At 39.0% G+C, this 19,537-nt stretch overlaps 1 protein-coding gene across 1 annotated transcript in view; it reads left to right on the top strand.

Moving 5' to 3' along the window:
- The window catches only part of LOC148676590 (polyprenol dehydrogenase), a 76,708-nt gene that overhangs the window by 12,984 nt on the left and 44,187 nt on the right, over positions 1-19,537 (top strand). The window contains exons 3-4 of the mRNA XM_088644136.1: positions 10,124-10,231; positions 12,341-12,409. Of these exons, the coding sequence (XP_088500262.1) occupies positions 10,124-10,231; positions 12,341-12,409 (177 nt within the window). The remainder of the gene's footprint in view (positions 1-10,123; positions 10,232-12,340; positions 12,410-19,537) is intronic.

The following is a 19,537-nucleotide window of genomic DNA, read 5'->3' as shown; positions in this document are numbered from 1 at the left end:
TTTCATTTTTAAATTAACAATCATGTCACAGTCAGAATCCATTCTCAGTTGTTTTATTTGAATAATGAACTAACAGAAGTATCATTTTAACTAAAACTGGGATGGTTGGTTTACTGACATCTATCAGTTTTTGATTTTATCCACTATGATTGCCTCAATTTTTTCACAAAGTTATCGGAGATGTTTTTTAAAAAAGAACAACTTACAGTACCTGATAGATACAGCACTACTGTAAGAGCCCAGCCTTACCAAAGTGCAGAATTCAGCTGGGTTCTTCTTGTCTGGTTGTGGTAATTGATGTAAATAGTTAATAACTGTGGCACTATTTTTTTATTCTGTTTCTGACAATTCTAGTTTGTATTTAAGGAGTTGTGGAATACTTCATGTCTGTTGGGCCTAAAATAAAGAATCTTAGTATAGATATTTACTTGAAGTAACTTTCTTTAGGGTAATAATAATAATAATAATAATAATAATAATAATAATAAACTTTATTTTATATAGCGCCTTTAAAGGTGGCTTCTCAAAGCGCTTTACAGGATGACAATAACAATAAATAAGAAGACTACAACAATAAATAAGAAAAATTTCACAAGACAGGACACAATTATAATTACAGCAATACAACAATAACAATAGAGGAGACCGTGGAAGATGGTATTAAGAAGAGCAGAGGGGTGAAGAATGGAACCAGTTAAGTAAAGGCTTTTCTGAAAAGGAGGGTTTTGAGTCTGGATTTGAAGGAGTTTAGAGAAGGTGACTCTCTAATATCCTTGGGCAAGGAGTTCCAGAGCTTGGGGGCATAGCAGGAGAAGGCCCTGTCGCCCATACAATGTAGACGGGCTTGGGGGACAGTAAGGAGGGCAGAATTTGAAGAGCGGAGGTTGCGAGGTGGGGAGTAGGGCGATAAAAGTTCAGACAGGTATTGAGGTGCCAAGCCATGTAAAGCCTTGTAGGTGAGCATGAGGATTTTAAAGTCTACGCGGAATTTGACCGGAAGCCAGTGCAAGGACTCCAGGATAGGAGTAATGTGAACACTTGCACTAGATCTGGTCAGGATTCTGGCTGCTGAATTTTGGACATACTGCAGCTTGTTCAGAGTAGATTTAGATACCCCAGGGAGCAGAGCATTGCAGTAGTCAATTCGAGAGAATACAAATATGTTGATCAGCTTTTCAGCCACAGTTAATGATAGCATAGGGCGTAGTCTTGCGATATTTCTAAGGTGAAAAAAAGATGTTTTGACAGTATGCTGTACATGTGGGTCGAATGTTAAGCCAGAATCGAATATAACCCCAAGGTTTTTCAATTTTGATTGGAGCTCAAGTACAGAGCCATCTACAGACAGGGTTACAGGACTGGCTTTGCGAAGTTGATGGGGGGTACCAATAAGCATGACTTCAGTCTTGTCACAGTTAAGATGAAGGAAGTTTTGAGTCATCCAAATTTTTATGTCAGAGATGCAATTAGATAGAATAGAGACAGCCACATCAGTGTCGGGTTTGGTATGGATGTATATTTGAGTATCGTCAGCGTAAAAATGAAAGCTGAGGCCATGTGATCTTAAAAGCTGACCAAGTGGGAACATGTAAATGCTGAAGAGCAAGGGGCCCAGTATTGAGCCCTGAGGGACACCAGACTTGACAAGACCAATTTCAGACCTGTACCCATTGAGAGAGACAAAGTGACAGCGATCAGTGAGGTAAGACTTAAACCATTTGAGGGCAGTGTCAGAGACTCCAAACACAGTCTCGAGACGAGAAAGCAAGATGTTATGGTCAACAGTGTCAAAGGCAGCACTGAGATCAAGAAGGATGAGTATGGAAAGAGAACCAGAATCAGAAGCTATTAGGAGATCGTTGGTGACTTTGACTAGGGCGGTTTCTGTGATATTCTGTAATATCAGGGTAATTTCTCTTCTTGTGTGAAGCAGCGGGTTTTGGGGTTTTAAATATCTGCACCTCACTCGACCTGAAAAGCTCTTGATGGTAGTTCATTCCTCAGAGCTTTTTCTTGGAAGGTTACTTTTAAAAAACACATTTTTAGCCTGGAAAAACTGATAGAAACTATTGAATGCAGAACGATGAGATTTTAGAACCACAATTTTACTGATTTTGATATCTCATAGAAATTGTGCTGGGGGCAGGTATATAAGATAATGTAAATTTACGTTGCACTGTTTATATAACAACTTCGCCTGCTGCTCAGAATGATGTTGGGTTTTTTTTGTATGGATTTATCTAGTTTGTATTGCTTTACAAATCTACTAAGTTTAATTTTAAAGAAAGTTCCCTCTTTGTATGACATATCTTTTATCTTTCCAGCAGTGCGGGAACAATTGTCTTAGATGTAGATGTAAATTGGTCAACCTCTTTATACATAAGTATTTATAGAAAAATAAACATTCATGGCTGTCCAAGACGTACACTTGAGTGATTTTTGCTGTTGCAGGAGTATTAAATAAGCTCATTAGGGAAAGAGTTGATTGGGCACAGGTGATGAGGTGATGTAACCTGTTGAATGTCAAGCCTGGTGAAATTCCAGGGAAGAAAACTGCTAATCTAATATAGAGGAATTTAATATGGCCTGCTGAACATGAGGATGCACACAGGTGTTTTGTTGTTATGTTAGAGGCTGGACTTAATTGTCTGTTGCTCTCTGTTTGGTCTGTTCACAAACCAGTAATTTCTAACCTTGTAAGACATTACAGCCAAATCTGTCAATGGGAGGCCACACTGGGAGATCACAAGTCACGACATTTCACTACGGTCGAGGGGGAGATCCAAGCGTGTTGACCTTGGCAGGAGTATCTGTCGCTTTAGAACTTCTCTCCTAGTGATTGATGGCCCCACCTGACCGCATTGCTGCTGCATTGATCAAATTCCGGGACATAGGGCCTCACTTGCTTCCCTTCCTGTGGACTTATCCCGATGTGACAACATTCCAGGTGGGCGAGGCAGGTCTCTTGCCGCCTGCGTTACGGTGGCTGTCTTGCACGAGGAGATGGCTGTGGATACCAAACCCGCCAGACTTGAGTGCCATTGGTCGCGGTGGTATGAGCTGGGATGATGGGTGGCACCTAGGTTTTCGAGACCAGCCATATCACTCTGCAACTCACAACTGACAGCCCACTGAAACTAAGCAGGTGTGAGCCTGGTCAGTACCTGGATGGGAGACCTCCTGGGAAAAACTAAGGTTGCTGCTGGAAGAGGTGTTAGAGGGGCCAGCGGGGGGCGCTCACCCTGTGGTCTGTGTGGGTCCTAATGCCCCAGTATAGTGACGGGGACACTATACTGTAAACAGGCGCCGTCCTTCAGATGAGAAGTAAAACTGAGGTACTGACTCTCTGTGGTCATTAAAAATCCCAGGGCGTTTCTCGAAAAGAGTAGGGGTGTAACCCACAGTGTCCTGGCCAAATTTCCCATTGGCCCTTACCAATCATGGCCTCCTAATAATCCCCACTATGAATTGACTTCATTACTTTGCTCTACTCTCCACTGATAGCTGGTGTGTGGTGAGTGTTCTGGCGCACTATGGCTGCCGTTGTGTCATCCAGGTGGATGCTGCACATTGGTGGTGGTGGAGGGGAGTTCCTGTTACCTGGAGTGTCCAGAAAAGCACGATATAAGTGTAAGCAATTATTATTATTATTATTATTATTATTAATCCCTCACAACCGCATGTACATCCTAGTAGAGAGAGTGTGTTGCACAGGGCGATGCTCATATTGCTTTTAGCAGTGGCCACATGCACTAGTTCTTTTAACAGTGGACAACCTGTTCAGCCGTCCACCAGCTTCTAACTGCTTTATCTAATACAGGGTTGCAGGGGAGCAAGCAATGAGTAAAAATGTGTATATACCCTTGATGGGAACTACAGTCCATCATGGGGTGTGCACAGATACAAACACTCACACCAGGGCCACTTAACCTGCTGTACCTGTATGTCTTCAGACTATGGGAGGAAACCCACGTTAACACAGTGAAAACATGCAAACTCCACCTGGACAGCACACTAGGAATCGAACCCAGGACCCCAGCGCTTTTGACGCAACAATGCTAACCACTGCCCCACCATGCCACCCACAACCTTGTCATTGACAAATGTTAATTCGGGGTAATAAATGTTGTGTGACCTGCTTAATAAAATTCCAGTGCTTGCACGAACAAAAATCCTCATAGTTTTGTGAGTTTGTTGTGGTTATAAGTGGCAAGTTTCTTTTGATGCTCGGCATATGTTAACCACTTGAAAGAGAATTGCATTTGACAGCCAGATGAGATCTTTCTAAAAAAAAGACAGACAAAATTAGTCTTAAATATAATGTCAAGGAACATGTCCCATGGTTGTTAACATACTTTGCTAAACTATGTCAAATTTTATTTTAATTTAGGCAGTTCCAAAAAAAAGCAAACATGAAATAAGGCAGTTGAAAGCTTCACTGAACTAATATGAGTTTTAGAACTATTCTACAGGGGCAGCATTTATTTTGGGTTAGAATCCGGCTACAGGCTACACAAACATAAAATAGCTATATTAGAGGTATTCTGGGGAAGACTAAGTGCATGTGGTGTATGGAAAGAAACTAGTTTTTTTACAACACTCTCAATTCTGGGAAAAAGACCTGTGTTGACACATTATATTCTATTTGACTGTCATTACAAAAAAACCTCAGAAATTATGCAGATACAGCCTGGAGCATGTTGGTATGTCTCAGGCATGAGGTAACATGTTTGAGCTGTATTTTTGTCGTGAATAAATATGAACTATAAAAGCAGATTAAAAAAATAACCTTTGGACCACTGTCGATTATATGACCAGTTGCTTGCAATCTTTTAGTGCTGACCAAACATTTTTGCCCAGATTTCTTGTGCTCCAGTGCTCTGATACTGTATGTTAATGCAAAGTCTTGCACATTGATGCTGGTCGATATATAATTAGAGACGTACTGTAGATTTAAGTGACGACATAAAATATTAGAAGTCATGCTTAATTGCTGTAATGCAATTAAAATCGCACCATTTTGAATGGGAGAAACACCCCTTGGTCTGAAGATTTGAATTTTTTGTTTTACCACTTTTAGTGTCTGTTGAACTAAGTTAAAAGTAGTTTGCATTAGCAAAGGTAAACACCTGATTGCTGTCTTGTGTAGTTTGTGTCAGCATAGTCATCTGCTGGAGCCTTATTGCTTTTTAAAGAGCTTGTGAAATGCTTCACTGCTGCAATGGAGAATGGTAAAAGACATGTAAATGGTTTCTGCATATCCTTTATTATATAACCTTGTCTACTCAGCCTTGTCTCAAGCCCATTTCAAGAAGTGAAACATTAAAATCAAATCAGATTTTTTGCAGTATTCAGCAATGTCCTCTGATATGCAGAAATTCTCCCAATAGTCAATGCTGTGATAACAATGTACAGTTTTGTATAATGTTATATTTGTGTGAGTACCAATTGAGATCTTAATTGCTTAAATATTATTATTTCTGTAAAAGGAGGTCCAAGTATTAACATTTTCAATTGCATCCGTTTATTTTACACAGATATCTAAAAACTGCACTGCAGCTATTTAAAAAAAATCACAATGAATGAATAGAGAAAACAACCAGTTCTGTTTCTGTGGATGTACACTAGGTATGACTCTTTACTGAACTCTTTAAAATTAAGTCATCAGCAATAACATAATTTCATTAATTCTGTCTGCCCAGATGTGTGAATGTTACAATTGTTTGCACCCCTGTTTCCAGCAGTGCTATTCTGTAATATATTTAGAGTGAATTTACTCATTTAAAACACAGGGTACTTTGCTCTCCTGTAGAAGCGTACTCTGGACTAACTCAGTACACAGTTTAACTTTCCGACTGATTCTCACCAGGTGGGTTGTAGGAAATCTGCCTGTAATAAAAAGGTCCTCGGCAGCACTCAGATGGCTAAATTCCGGAGAGCTTCCAGCAGAGCTGGAGAGCTGGAGTCTGTCAGGGTTGCATAATCCCCAAATTCTTTAGGACACAGACTTGCCTTACAGAGAACTGTCAGCAATGATGGTTGCTTGCATGCAAATAATCCATGTGCACAGACGTCTGTGTGTCTGATATGTGTAGAAATGAGTGCATATAGCCGTCTACACTAATTTGCATGCTCTTTTCTTGCTTGGGGGTGCCAAAATCTTTGGCTCAGGACATACTGCGATGCTTCGGGACACAGTGTGCACATGGGCGAAAGGATTCTGCTGCCCTGGCATCTGTGTCCCGTACTGTCTTAACTGTGACAGCAGCTTGTTCAAGATTAGAGCTTTTCAGAATCGAGGGTAGAACATGGGATGTGAGCCTTTAAAGAAACCGTTGAGGAACGACCTTTTCTAATTGTTTTCTTTTCTCCTGCCTGTATTTTCTGCTGCTGCCCCCTCTTTGTTATATATATACAGTAGTATAGCACGCATCTTCTCATAGTTTGCAGTAATGCTATGTCAGAGATTTTAGTGGTGCTTTCAGTTTACATATGCAAACCCTGCCATAACAAGGTACTGTAGCAGGTTATTGCACAAACATCACTGTGGGTAGTGACAGGGAGAAAGAAAGTGTTTTGCATTGGAAATTGGATTTTCACAAGGTTGCAGTGTTTGATAGTGCTAACAGTGTGAAGACTCAGGTGCTGATAATCATCCCCTCCTTTCGATACTGTAAAAAAGCCGTTTGAGAAAGTTAAGGCAGTGTTACAGTTTCAAAGTGGTTCTGTATCTTCCTATGTGGAAGCCTGGCAGTAGCCATTTTTCATACATTTCATAGAGTACTGTATGTAGTAACAGCAGAAAGTTTTGAAAAGTCACATCTTGTGTCATATGGGGGGCTTCTGTTTTTTTTAAAAGACTGTTTAATTCCACCATAATTCCACTTTGTTAAATTCACTTTGTGTACTTAAAACCCTTAGGTCACAAAACAAAAATACACATACTGGCCAAATCAACAGACCAGAAAAAACGATACAAGATTGTAGGTAAATGCACTATTCAAACTACAGCCTCTGTACCTCAGTTTCAGCTAAGGTCATTAATGGCTCAGATGGCTATACTCTGCTTTAGTTGTACTATGGTATTGGTCCTTGAAAGTTTTCAGTGCTGCAGTTTCTCCTCTGTCAGAATGTGAAGGAACAGGATTAGTTTAAGTTCTTGGGTGGCTGATCAAAAATATCAATGGCATCTCAAATAACCCAATCAAATTCAGCGTTTTCTACACATAAGGATGGCTGAACTCAAGTGTTACCTTTGCAATAAACTGTTCGTTCTAAAGAAACTTTCCCATACTGTCTCTCACTTTCCCATGCTCTAATCTAACTAAAGGAGGGAACTGTGGGATTGTGTGTCACACTGGTCAATATATCCTAATGCAGAGATTCCCTTGAGGGAAACAATCCAGCAGTTTAAACTACGGCAGCAGAGGAGGAGAGCTAAATAACTGCCATCCTTCTGCACAGGATCTGGATAGACTTATAGAACTTGATACTTTCAAGGAGTGAAGTTGGGGGATCCTGTCTTATCGTATATAGAGCAAATACATGTATACGAACTGTGATTTTTGCAAGCCAACCCTGGCTCCCAGAGGTCTTTTAAAAGAGTTTAAGAAACATACAAGATAGCTTATGTGAGAAGAGAAGTAAAGATTTTAAGCATCTGCTACATTTAAGAATATCTGACCTTTTTTACTGTTAGAGTCAGGTAAAAACTTTAACCAGCAAAGACCAGGGAAGTAAATGCCTTTACAACATGGCAGAAAAAAGTATGTGATCCCTAATAAGAAATTCTGAAGTGCTTCAATTCACATAGGAAATATATCTAAGATAGGTGTCTACGGTTCAGTAGTTCCACAGATGAGGTGCTCACTGTACCTTATCGGCTTCTGCATTTAAAATAGACCTGGCAGGGTTTGATTCAGCTTTGAGTTTTTTTCTTTTTTTATAATGTTTGCATGAAAAATGTCACATCACAAACAGGCTGAGGATGCAGACTTGGACTGTGAGTGTCAACACCCTACGTTTGAAACAATTACTCGAATATTTCACTAACCTTAAGTTTAATGTTTTTCATTCAATTATCCATGCACTAACCAGTTTTCCAACTTCCTCGATCACTGATACATTCCAGGAAGCAGATGTAAAGATATAGTTTGAATTACATGTGATAAGATAGGGGTTACTAATACATCTGTAAGGTAAAGCATACTGTATGTTTTTAAAAAAGAAATTGGAGTAATTAAGAATCACCAGGATTTTGAGGAAAAACCCAGAGGAAATCTACACAATAATGCGGAGAACATGCAACCTCCACGCAGATAGCACCTCAGCAATTGAAGCCAGGGCCCCAGCGCTATGAGGTAGAAATGTTAACCACTGTGCTACTGTATTGCCCTCAGAAAATTTCCATAGTCCAATATTGTAGCATTTCAATATTTCTCATACTGTATTTGAACGTGCTTTTTAATACGAAGTGACATTTTCACATTTTTATGGGCAACATTCCCCATGTTCATGTTGAGTGCAAATAAGGTATGAGAAGCATTGTGCAAGTAGATTATTCAGCAGCCTGTTGTCTTTGGCATTGAGTGGGATGAAGGCAGTAGTCTCTAGCTGCTAATGAACAGCTTTGCAGTAATTATATTAATTATAAACCTCAGAGGTCATCCTGCTTGTTTTTAATTGAAGCTTTTATTCTTGGAGACTTCTGATAGCTGTGACATTGAAGTGAGAGCCCATGTGTGGTCACCTGCTCAGCCCAGCTTACCAGGAAGAGCTATAGGTCTATAGCCAAGAGAAAGACACTGCTGCCTACAGTGAGTCTGTAATAGTGATTATTTTCAGCCATTTCTGCTTTAATTCTGAAGGCCTCTTGGTATTGGTAGCTCTTCACTGTGCAGCTATAAAAAAGGATTACCGATTTGGGAGATACTTCTACAGTAACAGTTTTGACAATGCCTTGAGTAATAGGCATTTAATTTACAGAAGAATTGGCACAGCTCAGTTTTTCAGCACCTTTGGAGTGTTTTGAGCCAGTGAAACTACAGGGAGTCTTGTCACAGGAGTCTCTTTTCTTTTCTTTGAATGCATGGTACCTGAAAAGTGTTTCTAGACTTTGGGTAATACTGCAGTTTTGATTTATTTTTCTTCAAGGTTAATGTTGACCAGCCCGGCAACAGTGGCCATATCAGTTTTATTTGAAATAGCAACACTTGAAATAACATTGCAGCAATACATCACTCAGCTGCCTTAGATTTCATCAAGTAATTCAAAGGATCCATTCTGAGAAAAATAAGTATCGATTTAATAAGATCAGCAAAATAGACTTGAGACTGTAATTATAAAAGTATTTGTTAAATGAGAACATGTCTAATCTTGTGACATAAGATGCCCAGAAAAGGTTCATGATACTTCTTATGGCTGAAATGTTTATATTTGAAGATATTTGTAAATACTATATTAGGAAAAAGGTGCCAGCACTAGAAAATTGTTTTTTAGAATATGACAAGATTTTTTTTTTACCTGCCCAATCACAAAAGACTGACACACAAGGACACAACTGAGCTGTCTTGTTCACAGCCGAGAGTAACAATGTTGTATTAGTCTTTTGTGGATGAATCTGACACGTGGCAGCACCACTATTATCATCATATTAAGAAATATTATCTGCCACAAGACGCAGGGTTAGAAATTAGTATCCAGGCAGTCTTCGTTGCATGATTGTCTATGAAGGCCATTTTATTTTCTGTAATTGCTAATCTGTTGGCTGGACTCAATACAAATAAGAGGCTAATTAAGAGCAAATGTATCCCACACATTAGGGATCCCTGTTGATGGAGAGGTTTGACCTATGATTCATCAATCCACCACTGTAGTCATGAATTACTTATCCCTTATTTAACACTGACTGGAGCTGCAGTATTGCACACACATGAGACAAAACAAGGTCAATAAACTGGAAATATGCAATGTCAGAAGTGGAAGAAAGGATAGCAGGCAAGCTGCCTACAGGTTAACTTGAGCACACAAACACACACAATCAAATCCGCTGTGTTTCTGAATAACTGTGATTACAAGAATAAAGAAGCACCACCAGTCCTTTCATTATTTTTGTCTTACACAGTTTTTCCCAAACTACATGGAAGGGTTGCCATAGTGACGGGGGGCTCCAAAGGAATTGGATATGAGACGGCAAGACAGCTGACAAGTCTGGGAATGCACGTTATAATCGGTACAGTATGCGACCTGATTACAGTAAACACCTGCAGGCCTCATCTCAACACTAAAAACACAACGAATTTGCGCAGGTTATATGAGAGAAAACACCCCATATCCTATTGTCTTTGTTAATTATATCTTCACTTTAATTGGTCCCCATTCTGCCCTGTCCTGTCTAAATTCATTTAACTGTTAACACTGTTAACATGAGTTTAAAAACGACTGGCTAATAACAGAACTGACAAGTAATTCATGTTTTGCATCGTTTATTATCTCCGTGCTTTGAAAATAGCATGTTGCACACAGCAAGTTAAGAACTAAAGGACAGAGTCTGCCAAAATTCAAAGTACCATTTAAACCACTGCAGTTCAGAAGTTTCTCCCTGTTCATTATTCAGAATGTAAGCAACTGTTCCTTACTGAATATATAGCAGCAGAAAACACTGTTGTGGATAGGAGTTTTGTTGAAAGAGGAAATATGCAAAGAATTGAAACAGGTTTCAGGCTTCAGCAAAAAGCTTCGGAAGCCATCCTGCAAAATAACAGCAGAATATATTATATCATCTTACAATCAGCATTCTGGGTCACATAAAGCAGGAACAGTGGTGCTTTACCCATTAGAAATCGGTTTCTTGCAGAGAACAAGGACAGTGGTAGCGCACCGACTCTTGTAATAAAATGGTTCGTGCTTTCAACGGCCTGTGCTATATAATGAAATTAGTTCCAAATTAAAGGTTTCTTAAATTCACTAAAATATCCGTCATAAATCTGCTCAGCGGAAGGGATTTAGGCAGGATTAATCATTTCCTTTTCTGCTAAAAAAAGCTACTGCACTTTACGATGCAGTTACAGCATTAAATACAAAAAGACAAATTGCAAGGACATGTGTGTCATTTGCCATTAAAGAAGGCCAGCTTGGCAGCAGCAACAGCCCTCACAGGGCCTTAATGGAAAAAACTAATTCAAGCCAGGGCTGATAGCGCTAGAAAGGTTTGACTCCCTTGGTCGAAAGGCTTTTTGTGGGGGCACCACCGGGTAATGAGTTGCCGTAGTGAGGTTAAGAATCCTGTTGGTTTTTTTTGCATGAAGATGTGCAAAATGGGATGAGACAGGAAGCGCTTCTCAGTTTCTGTCATATTGAAATGACAAAATAACAAACTCCACTGACCTTTAATCTCCTAAACGGTCCATTTAAGCAAATTGTCTGGCATTCCCAGTGCCACCAGTCGCATGGGATTATTTTCCCAAACTGCTCCAGCTTGGCCTCTCTCTGCCAATTAAAAGGCATGTGAAAATATCTGCCACATACAGTACACCCTCTTCCTTGGTGGAAAGGCATTTCATAATCTGTAGTTGTGTTTGGTCCTCTGCAAGCACAGCGATCACTGAGTCGCTGTGTAAAAAAGAGAATATTGAGTAGTCATGTGGGTTCTGTGTCTCAGAAAGTGGGACAGCATAGTTAAAACAAAGCACCGTTGTACAGAGCAATGACTCACACTAAACAGGCTTCACAGTAAGAAGTGTTTTCCCATCTCAGTGGGCCGATCTGTGCTACTGTTCCTAGAATAAATTAAGCCTTCAGTTTGGAGGTTGTCTTGTGCTTAACTGTTCAGTTTGGTTTAGTGGGAAAGCCTCCCTGCTCGTAGTGACTGAGCTGATGGAGTCCCAGCTTCATTTATCACGGCTTCCATTTATTCCATAACAAGACCTCGGTGATATCAGAGCGCTCCATCTGCTTGGCCAGCTTTACAAGTTAAATTCCAGCTGGGTCCTAAAACTAGGAAGACAAAGTAGACAATCAAATGAGGCTAAATATCAAATCCATAAGAAAGCAGAACTCATCTGGTAGCAGTGTAATTATGCACTCCATGGACAATATATGTTGGATATGCCAACATGCCATATGTTGGAAATGACATTACTAATGTCATTTACAAAAGTAGAATCACAGTGCATTGTATAAAATGCAACAAAAAGTGAAGTAATTGGGAGGCTAAAGTTAAGTGGTCTTAAGATGTCTTTTAGGTAAGGGTTACTTTTTGTCAGAGCTGAAAATGCAACTCAACCTTTTTTTGGTTCCTATTCCCTTTGACTATCTGATAACCTGTTTTTTTGTGTGCTAGCTGGAAATCGTGAAGAAGAGAGTCAGAATGCAGTGAGGCGAATCCGAGAGGAAAATGTCAAAGGAAAAGGTAAATTGACAATAGTGCTTTCTAGTCCTTTTGTCAGAAATCAACGTAAGCAAAGTATTGCTCCATGTGTTTGAGAAACACTGATGTAAACCTGGCTTGGCTGTCAGGACTTTGTGACAGTGAGACTACTGAGTGAACAAGTCATGGGTGCAGGGTATGTACTGTAGACATACCCCTCTGTAGATTAGGCTTCAGATTCTCATTTGTACATTTTAGTCTGAGTTAGGTATTGATTTAGCACTGATTCAATGCATTTATGCATATAAGTTATTAAATGGATATGCCTCCACTTCAGACAAAATCCTGGGTCCTACAAATTTCAGAGTACTGTATACTTGTGAAACATACTCAACCACAAAAAATCATATGTGTCCTCTGGCCCATTAGTGGGCAGATGTTTGTATTGTGTGGATACTGATGAGTCTTCCCTCAGCTGTCATTTTTATTATCTTTAGCACTGGGTTTTAGCAGGAGGGGAATTACACAGTGGAAATCCTATGGAGTGTTTTCCCACCCCTTCAGTTATCAATTAATGCAAACCCACTCTAATACTGTAGAATCAACAGAGCTGTCTCACACAGCAATCTTAGATGGAGGACAGCAATTAGTGGCATAGATGCATTCTGTAGCAAACAAGAGTGGAATAGACATGAAAGAGAACTGTCAAACAGGCAGATCAATCAGTCTCTACTAGGCCAAAGTTTAATATCCTGCTGTTTTTGAATGGAGGCCAAATTTAAATTCATGGCGTTCCCAGAAGATCTCCTCAAAGAAACTGCTTCCCTTGACCTATGACTGTAGATCCAGAGAAAGTATGGAGTTTAATTTTCTTGGAAGTAAAAGAGAAAAGTTATTTTATTTTCCAAATCAAAGTAATGTTGCCTCCCACTGAAGCACTGCAAAAACATTTGGACTATATTGTTCAGCCTTCACATTTGTGCTGCTGTATGCATTTGGTATGTCAGCAGTTTTCTACAGGGTATTTTTGAGTATTATATAGCGATGGTGTGTCATTTAACTCAAACAAGGTAAAGATTTTCTGGCCACAAATTAGAAGGCAGGTGTTCGAGAACAGAGTAATTTATTTTCATTACTTTTGAGTCGATTAGGTCATCACGGAAGTGATTTGCTAAGCTTGCAGAATATATCAGACGTGAGGGTTTCTGAATGCAATCTTCAGAAAGAATCAGCCAGTTTCGTAATGAATGAGAATGGGACTGAGCTGACACCATTTAATTAGTAACCTTTGGCAATCCAGGTCTATAAACATGATCTTGATATTCCATAGGAGGATAGACTAGCCTATTCCTAAATCCCTGTTTTTTTTGTGAAACTGTATCATAATTCCACAGAAAGGAGCCATTTTCACAACATGAAGAATATTTACTTTCAAAACCACAACATCAGAACATCTATGTGCGACCTGGGCTATGACAGACCTCCCGTGTCACTGGCATAGTTCAAGTGAGCACATAGTTTGGTTTCTGTGGGCTTCTGTGTGGAAGGACCTTCTGCACTTCTGTAGATAAAACAGGTCAAAGGCTTTAACACAGTTCATTTTAAACCATGAAACCCTACCTTTGCATCCTTTGTAACTAAGATGTCATGGGATTATTCTGCACAAGATGGCAGACCTAAATCCCAGCCTCAGTCCTGAAAGGCTCAGCCTAGTTTTTCTGACATCATTGAGTTCCACCGTGCCCAGGATAATACTGAGTGGGTAATACTTAAAAGACTCCAATGGAAGTTGTGAGAAGGTTAAAAAGTCGTGATGTGTTCTGCAGTCCAGTCACCAGTGCTGCTCCTGCCTGGGGAAATATCAAGTCACCCCTTATGATTGTGGATTTCTCCTGATTCTTTGTGACACTTCCTTCGAGGAGAGAGATCTGCTGTGTCTCTTTGTGTCACTCCAGACTGCCCTGTCAGTATGCTCCGTAATGCAGACGTCTGTTTTGTGACGCTTCTTGAATGGATTGCCTTCTTCTTTGCCCAACGCTCTCTGGTTGGGCTATTTCTGTAGCTTGATGAGGAAATGCATTGATTGCTGTCTCAGTTCTGAAAACACATCTGCCTTGCTTGTGATACTCGTCTTCTCTACATCCTCATAGCGCCTCAGAGCTCGGAAGATATTGCTGGTCTCAGACACCTTGCTTTTTTCAATTCTTCATTCATGTTATCATAAATTGCCAATTTAGATTCATTCTAAGTCTTGAAAAGCTGGCTTTGCGTGGCTTCTTTTTTATCTTTGCTTTAATTTCTGGATTTTTGTTTTCGAAAAATAATATTTTGGGGCTTTGGCAAAAAAGGCTTTCTGGTCTGGGTACATTTTCAACAGTAAATATATGTTAAAATTTATGTCAGATATTTTCTCTAATCCTAGACACTTGTGTCATACATAAAGGCATATGTAGGAACATTTCTTTGGATAGCAATTGATAAAAAAGCAGTGCACATCTGAATACAGTGCACTAATGAATGTGTTAGCATGATTAAAAGACCATCTTTTAAAAAAGGTTTTTAAAAGGTTCATCTTACTGAACCACTAAAACTCACTGCTGAAAACAAGCATGTGCTGTTGGCAACATTGTCTTCTGGTGCCTAATTCAATCATATGTAAGACAGCAAGGCAGTGCTTAATCAGGTGACATAACAATGAATGATTGAATGAGGGCAAAGTGTCAGTCAAGCTATAAGAAACTGCTCTGTAAAAGGAACTTGTTTTGTAAAGAGCAGAACTGACAGTCTTCACCTCAAGCCTGTTCTTAACTGGATGGTATTTACATGGTGTGCTTTGTAAAGGAATAATGAACAAGAACTGCAGCTTTGCATACAATAGTATAGATACAGTTTTATAGACAATACTGTCAATTCAATGCAGTGTTCAATGTTTGCCTCTGTTTGTACTTAGTCTGAAGTGAGATGTTAATTGACTAAATCTAAATAAGATTTTAAAGTAGTTTTGCGATTTTGACTGGGTTTTTGGGGAATTTGTTTGGAACTCAAAATGTTGAATTCCATCATGAATTGCCTGTATAACATTAAAACAGTAAAAAAAAATACAATTAGGATTTGAAGACACCATTCTATTTTAAAACAAATGGAGAGGAGTTCTTAAATACGGAACTTGAAATTGTACTGATTAATTTACTTTTATTATATAGTACAGTACTTTTACAACACGCTTTTAAACACAGCTAGAGCTACAACAGACTGAGATTGAAGCAGATATCAAATAGCTGTCATCAGTGTAGGACATGCTCATTATAACAAGACAAAAGAATAAAGAAATTAACAGCACCACACTCTTGTCAAGTGGATTTATCTGCAATGTGACGCCAGCAGGTGTATTAAAACAGTCTGAATTAATGGTGCACCATCCAATGTGCATTTATGTGAAAGCATACATAGCTGGCAGTGCTGTGTCCATATAGGAGAAAGGCTTATAAATTCTGTATTTCACATACAGGTTGACAACATTCTGAACCTGAAATGGCAGGGGACTCTAACATTAAATTTGTACTGTTTAACATTTGTTGACAAGCTGCTAGAAGACAAAATATGGACTTTTCTGAGTCCATATTTTGCTTTACTTTTTTTTTTCAGTAAAGCAGAGGCTGTTAGGATAGCCCTTTATTGATGTTCACTTCAAGGCTTCTTGTTTGAAGCCCAAGGGTGGGCAAGAGAAGAAAAAAAGCTCCATATGGCTGGGAAGTGAGGGAGGAGGTCCGGTTAAGTCTCCACAAACCACCAACACGCTTGGAGGAGCTACAGGAGAATGTTTTGAAAAAAAGATCTCTCAAAACAAATTAAAGCCTTTTTAGAAAAGAGGAGAAAGACACAACCACACATGCTAAAAAGTTTAAAATACAACAAATTCTGGCATGGAGTCATTTCAGATGTATTTGGAACATGGTAATGAGCCCCTTTCTTGTCATAACAGTTTTTGTCCAAGTTCTAGTCTGTGGCCCTAGGGTGCCTTCTAGGGGGACTCGATCATTTTCCTTGGAATTTTCTCTCAGTTTTTGCATCCTGCAGGCACTATATATAAACAGAATGTAAATGAGCTGGTAGATAAGCGTGGCAGCCTGGTTTATTCATTCAAATTCCTCCTGGACACATTTTGAAGGTGGAAGTGTCACAAATTGTATTTATTAGAACTCCTCACCGTGATTTCTTTTTGTGAAAAAAAGAACTGATTAAAAAAAAATAAAGGATTTTGTTACCTTCCCGTAATAAAAAGTATTTAATCATTTCATCCTTTTTTTTCGTTTCACTTGTTTCTAAAGATAAACAAATTGGAATTATTGCCACGTCAGCAAAACTCTGTACGTCTGTCATAGTATATTACAGAATATTTGAAGGACTGCTTCTAAACAGATGTCTTCTGAAATTCAGAAAAACAAACATCAATTAAAGAAATGTTAACTTTAGATTGAAAAAAGGGGGCAGACACATCTCTTGGCCAGCAATTTCCTCAAACATTGCTTCTTTACTGAGACAATACACATTTACTCTACCCAGGAGGTCAGATCAAATTGTGTCAATTATTTAGAGGAGGCCTGCAGGGAATAAAGAAATAAATGTAAAGGGAGTCAAGGTCCTAAAGGGATTGGGAGATCCAAAGTTTGCTGGAGGATACTGGTTTAAATGCAGAAGTATTACTTTGGAAAAGGTAGTTGTTGTTCATGAATTTCCATGCACTATGCAGTATGGTTATTTAATACGTAAGATAATAAATACAGTAGTTTATTTCCTAACATGTTCAAGAAAAGTTAACAGTCAAGAAAGTCAAGAAAAGTTAACAGCTAAGCTCTAACATTACGAACATGCCATCCACTAAGGTTTATCACAACCCATGAGCTGCTGAAACAAACATTTCATTAGTTACGTTTCATGGTGTACATTGGAATTCATAACATGAGTGGAAGCTGTATAATTGACAGGATCACAGATTTAAATTGAATATGCTGTTGGCTCTCTGTATATGATAAGATTCTTCACCGGTGATGTAATTCACCAGTCTTTAATTTCTCCTTGGTTGGAATGTTCTGGAGTTTCTTCAAAGAGTTTGCAAGCTGTTCAAATTAGAAGACAAGCAATTCTAAGGCTGAATTCCAAACCAGGAGACACTTATTATCAGGCTTCTTCTTCAATTCTGTTAATGTACGTGTGACCTTCAGTGGTGCACTTCAATACATTGCCTTCATTAATCCTAATTACCCAAAGAAATATAGTGTATTGATGTACAAATGTTGCCAATAACAGGGTTGTGCTGCAGTCTCTTTTTCCTCACCTAGAATAGTCAAAACTGTCTGTTTTGAACATGTCAAACTTTTAGTCTGTGTGCATCTCAGTAGCTCCAAAAGACCAGGCATGTTCACCAATTTAATATCATCAAATAGATTGCATTTTTTTCTTGAATCAATATTTGCTCCTGTCCTTCTGAAAATAAAAGTTTAAGGTGAAGTGCCCGTTACACTTCCCCACCTGTTGACTCTGTCATGACTGTTAGTGTTAGATATCTCCAGCAATGTGCTGTCTGCCATCACCACACACCTCAGCTCCAAGCCCCAACACCTTGCTTACTCCTGCGTCCTCCGTGGGGTCCCCTTGTCGATTTGCCTTCATGATGCTGCTGAATTTTGGTAAAGCTTGGATTTTTTCATGCTTTTTAATTACTGCTCTATTTTAGTTCATTCAGGCAAAATGTGCAGAAATTGCAAAATGAAAACAAAATACTACTCCATATAGTTCAAGTGGGTACTACTCCATATGCTCCTTTTACTATAGTAACAGGGTTTTCCTTAAAGGTCTCTCATCACAGTACAGACCAGGCACAGCCTTGCTGAGCTTCAGAGCTCTGATGCGATCAAGCTACAAGATAGAAATGCTGCCTTAGACGTTGTCTCTTTAGGCCCTGCTGCATTTTCTGCATAGATACCTTAGAAAAAATAGCGACTTCTATCAGAGACCAGTGTTGTTTACAGTATATGAATTAAACATTGTACTGCTACAGTACATCATAGCAAGGCTTAATCTCAGTGATAAAATAAAGTGTTTCAACATACTGTTTTATGCATGAAAGGATTCTAGTCAAACTGTAAATTGTTTTCAAATTCACATAGGAGAACTTCTTGTCTTTCTGTTTTAATAGTTACTGAATTGCGGGGGCCTCGATGACATTAAATAACATGTAGCCCAGGAAAGAACAAGTCCAGGCAGCGCAGAAATCGCGGCTTCATTTCAGAACATTGCAGTTTTCAATTAAAGGAACATGAATTTCAATGAACAGGAAGGTACTTGTGGAGATTGCTATACAGGGAGGTGCTTTTAAAATTGACAACAGGAGCACTTCTTTTACCCAAAGGGTTGTGGGAGTCTGAAACAATCTACCCAGGCATGTTGTTAAAGCTGATATGATGGCATCTTTCAAGAAAGGGCTGGATGAGACACTGGGATCAATAAACTATTAAATACCAAATGGGCCAGATGGGCCACATGGCCTCCAGTCATTTGTTACATTTCTTATGTTCTTATCAGTTCTTACGAGCTGACTTTGACAAAAGACTGAGGAAAAAATCAAATGAAGTGAAAGTTGAAAGATAAAGAAAGTGTTCTGTTAGGTGTGTTCGTAATGTATTACAGAGAGAGAAAAAAAACTAAAGGATAATTTAATGTTGAGCCAGTAGTTCTCTGTTTCTATGTTTCTCTGAGGAGTCCACTTTAAATCTGATTGTTTAATTGTACTAATTTATGGCTCAGTGGGTCCTCCTACTCATCTGCTGTAGAAATGCAAGTTATTTTTTCCAGACAATGTTTTGTGACTTTCACATGTACCTGCAAGACAAACATTAACCTACGTTAACATAATCCTACTGAGTGTTTATTGTAGCATTGCCGTCTGATTTGTGGAAAGTCTGGTCTCTAACAGGGACAGACAGTTCAGTTGATATTGCTGTATTTAATATGGTTTTTATATGTTTTGTCCTACTGTAAATTCAGACTAGGAATGTCAATGTAATGTTTATATTTAATTTATATATTTGTATAATAGAAACCTATAATGTTTATATTATCCATACACTCAATCAGAAATAGACTGTCTAGAGAAACATACAGATAAAGGTT

This window comes from Lepisosteus platostomus, chromosome 2 (assembly GCF_059453375.1).
Source record: "Lepisosteus platostomus isolate fLepPlt1 chromosome 2, fLepPlt1.hap1, whole genome shotgun sequence".
Classification (NCBI taxonomy): domain Eukaryota; kingdom Metazoa; phylum Chordata; class Actinopteri; order Semionotiformes; family Lepisosteidae; genus Lepisosteus; species Lepisosteus platostomus.
Note: the sequence above shows the minus strand (reverse complement) of the source record. Positions and strands in the feature narration are given on the sequence as shown.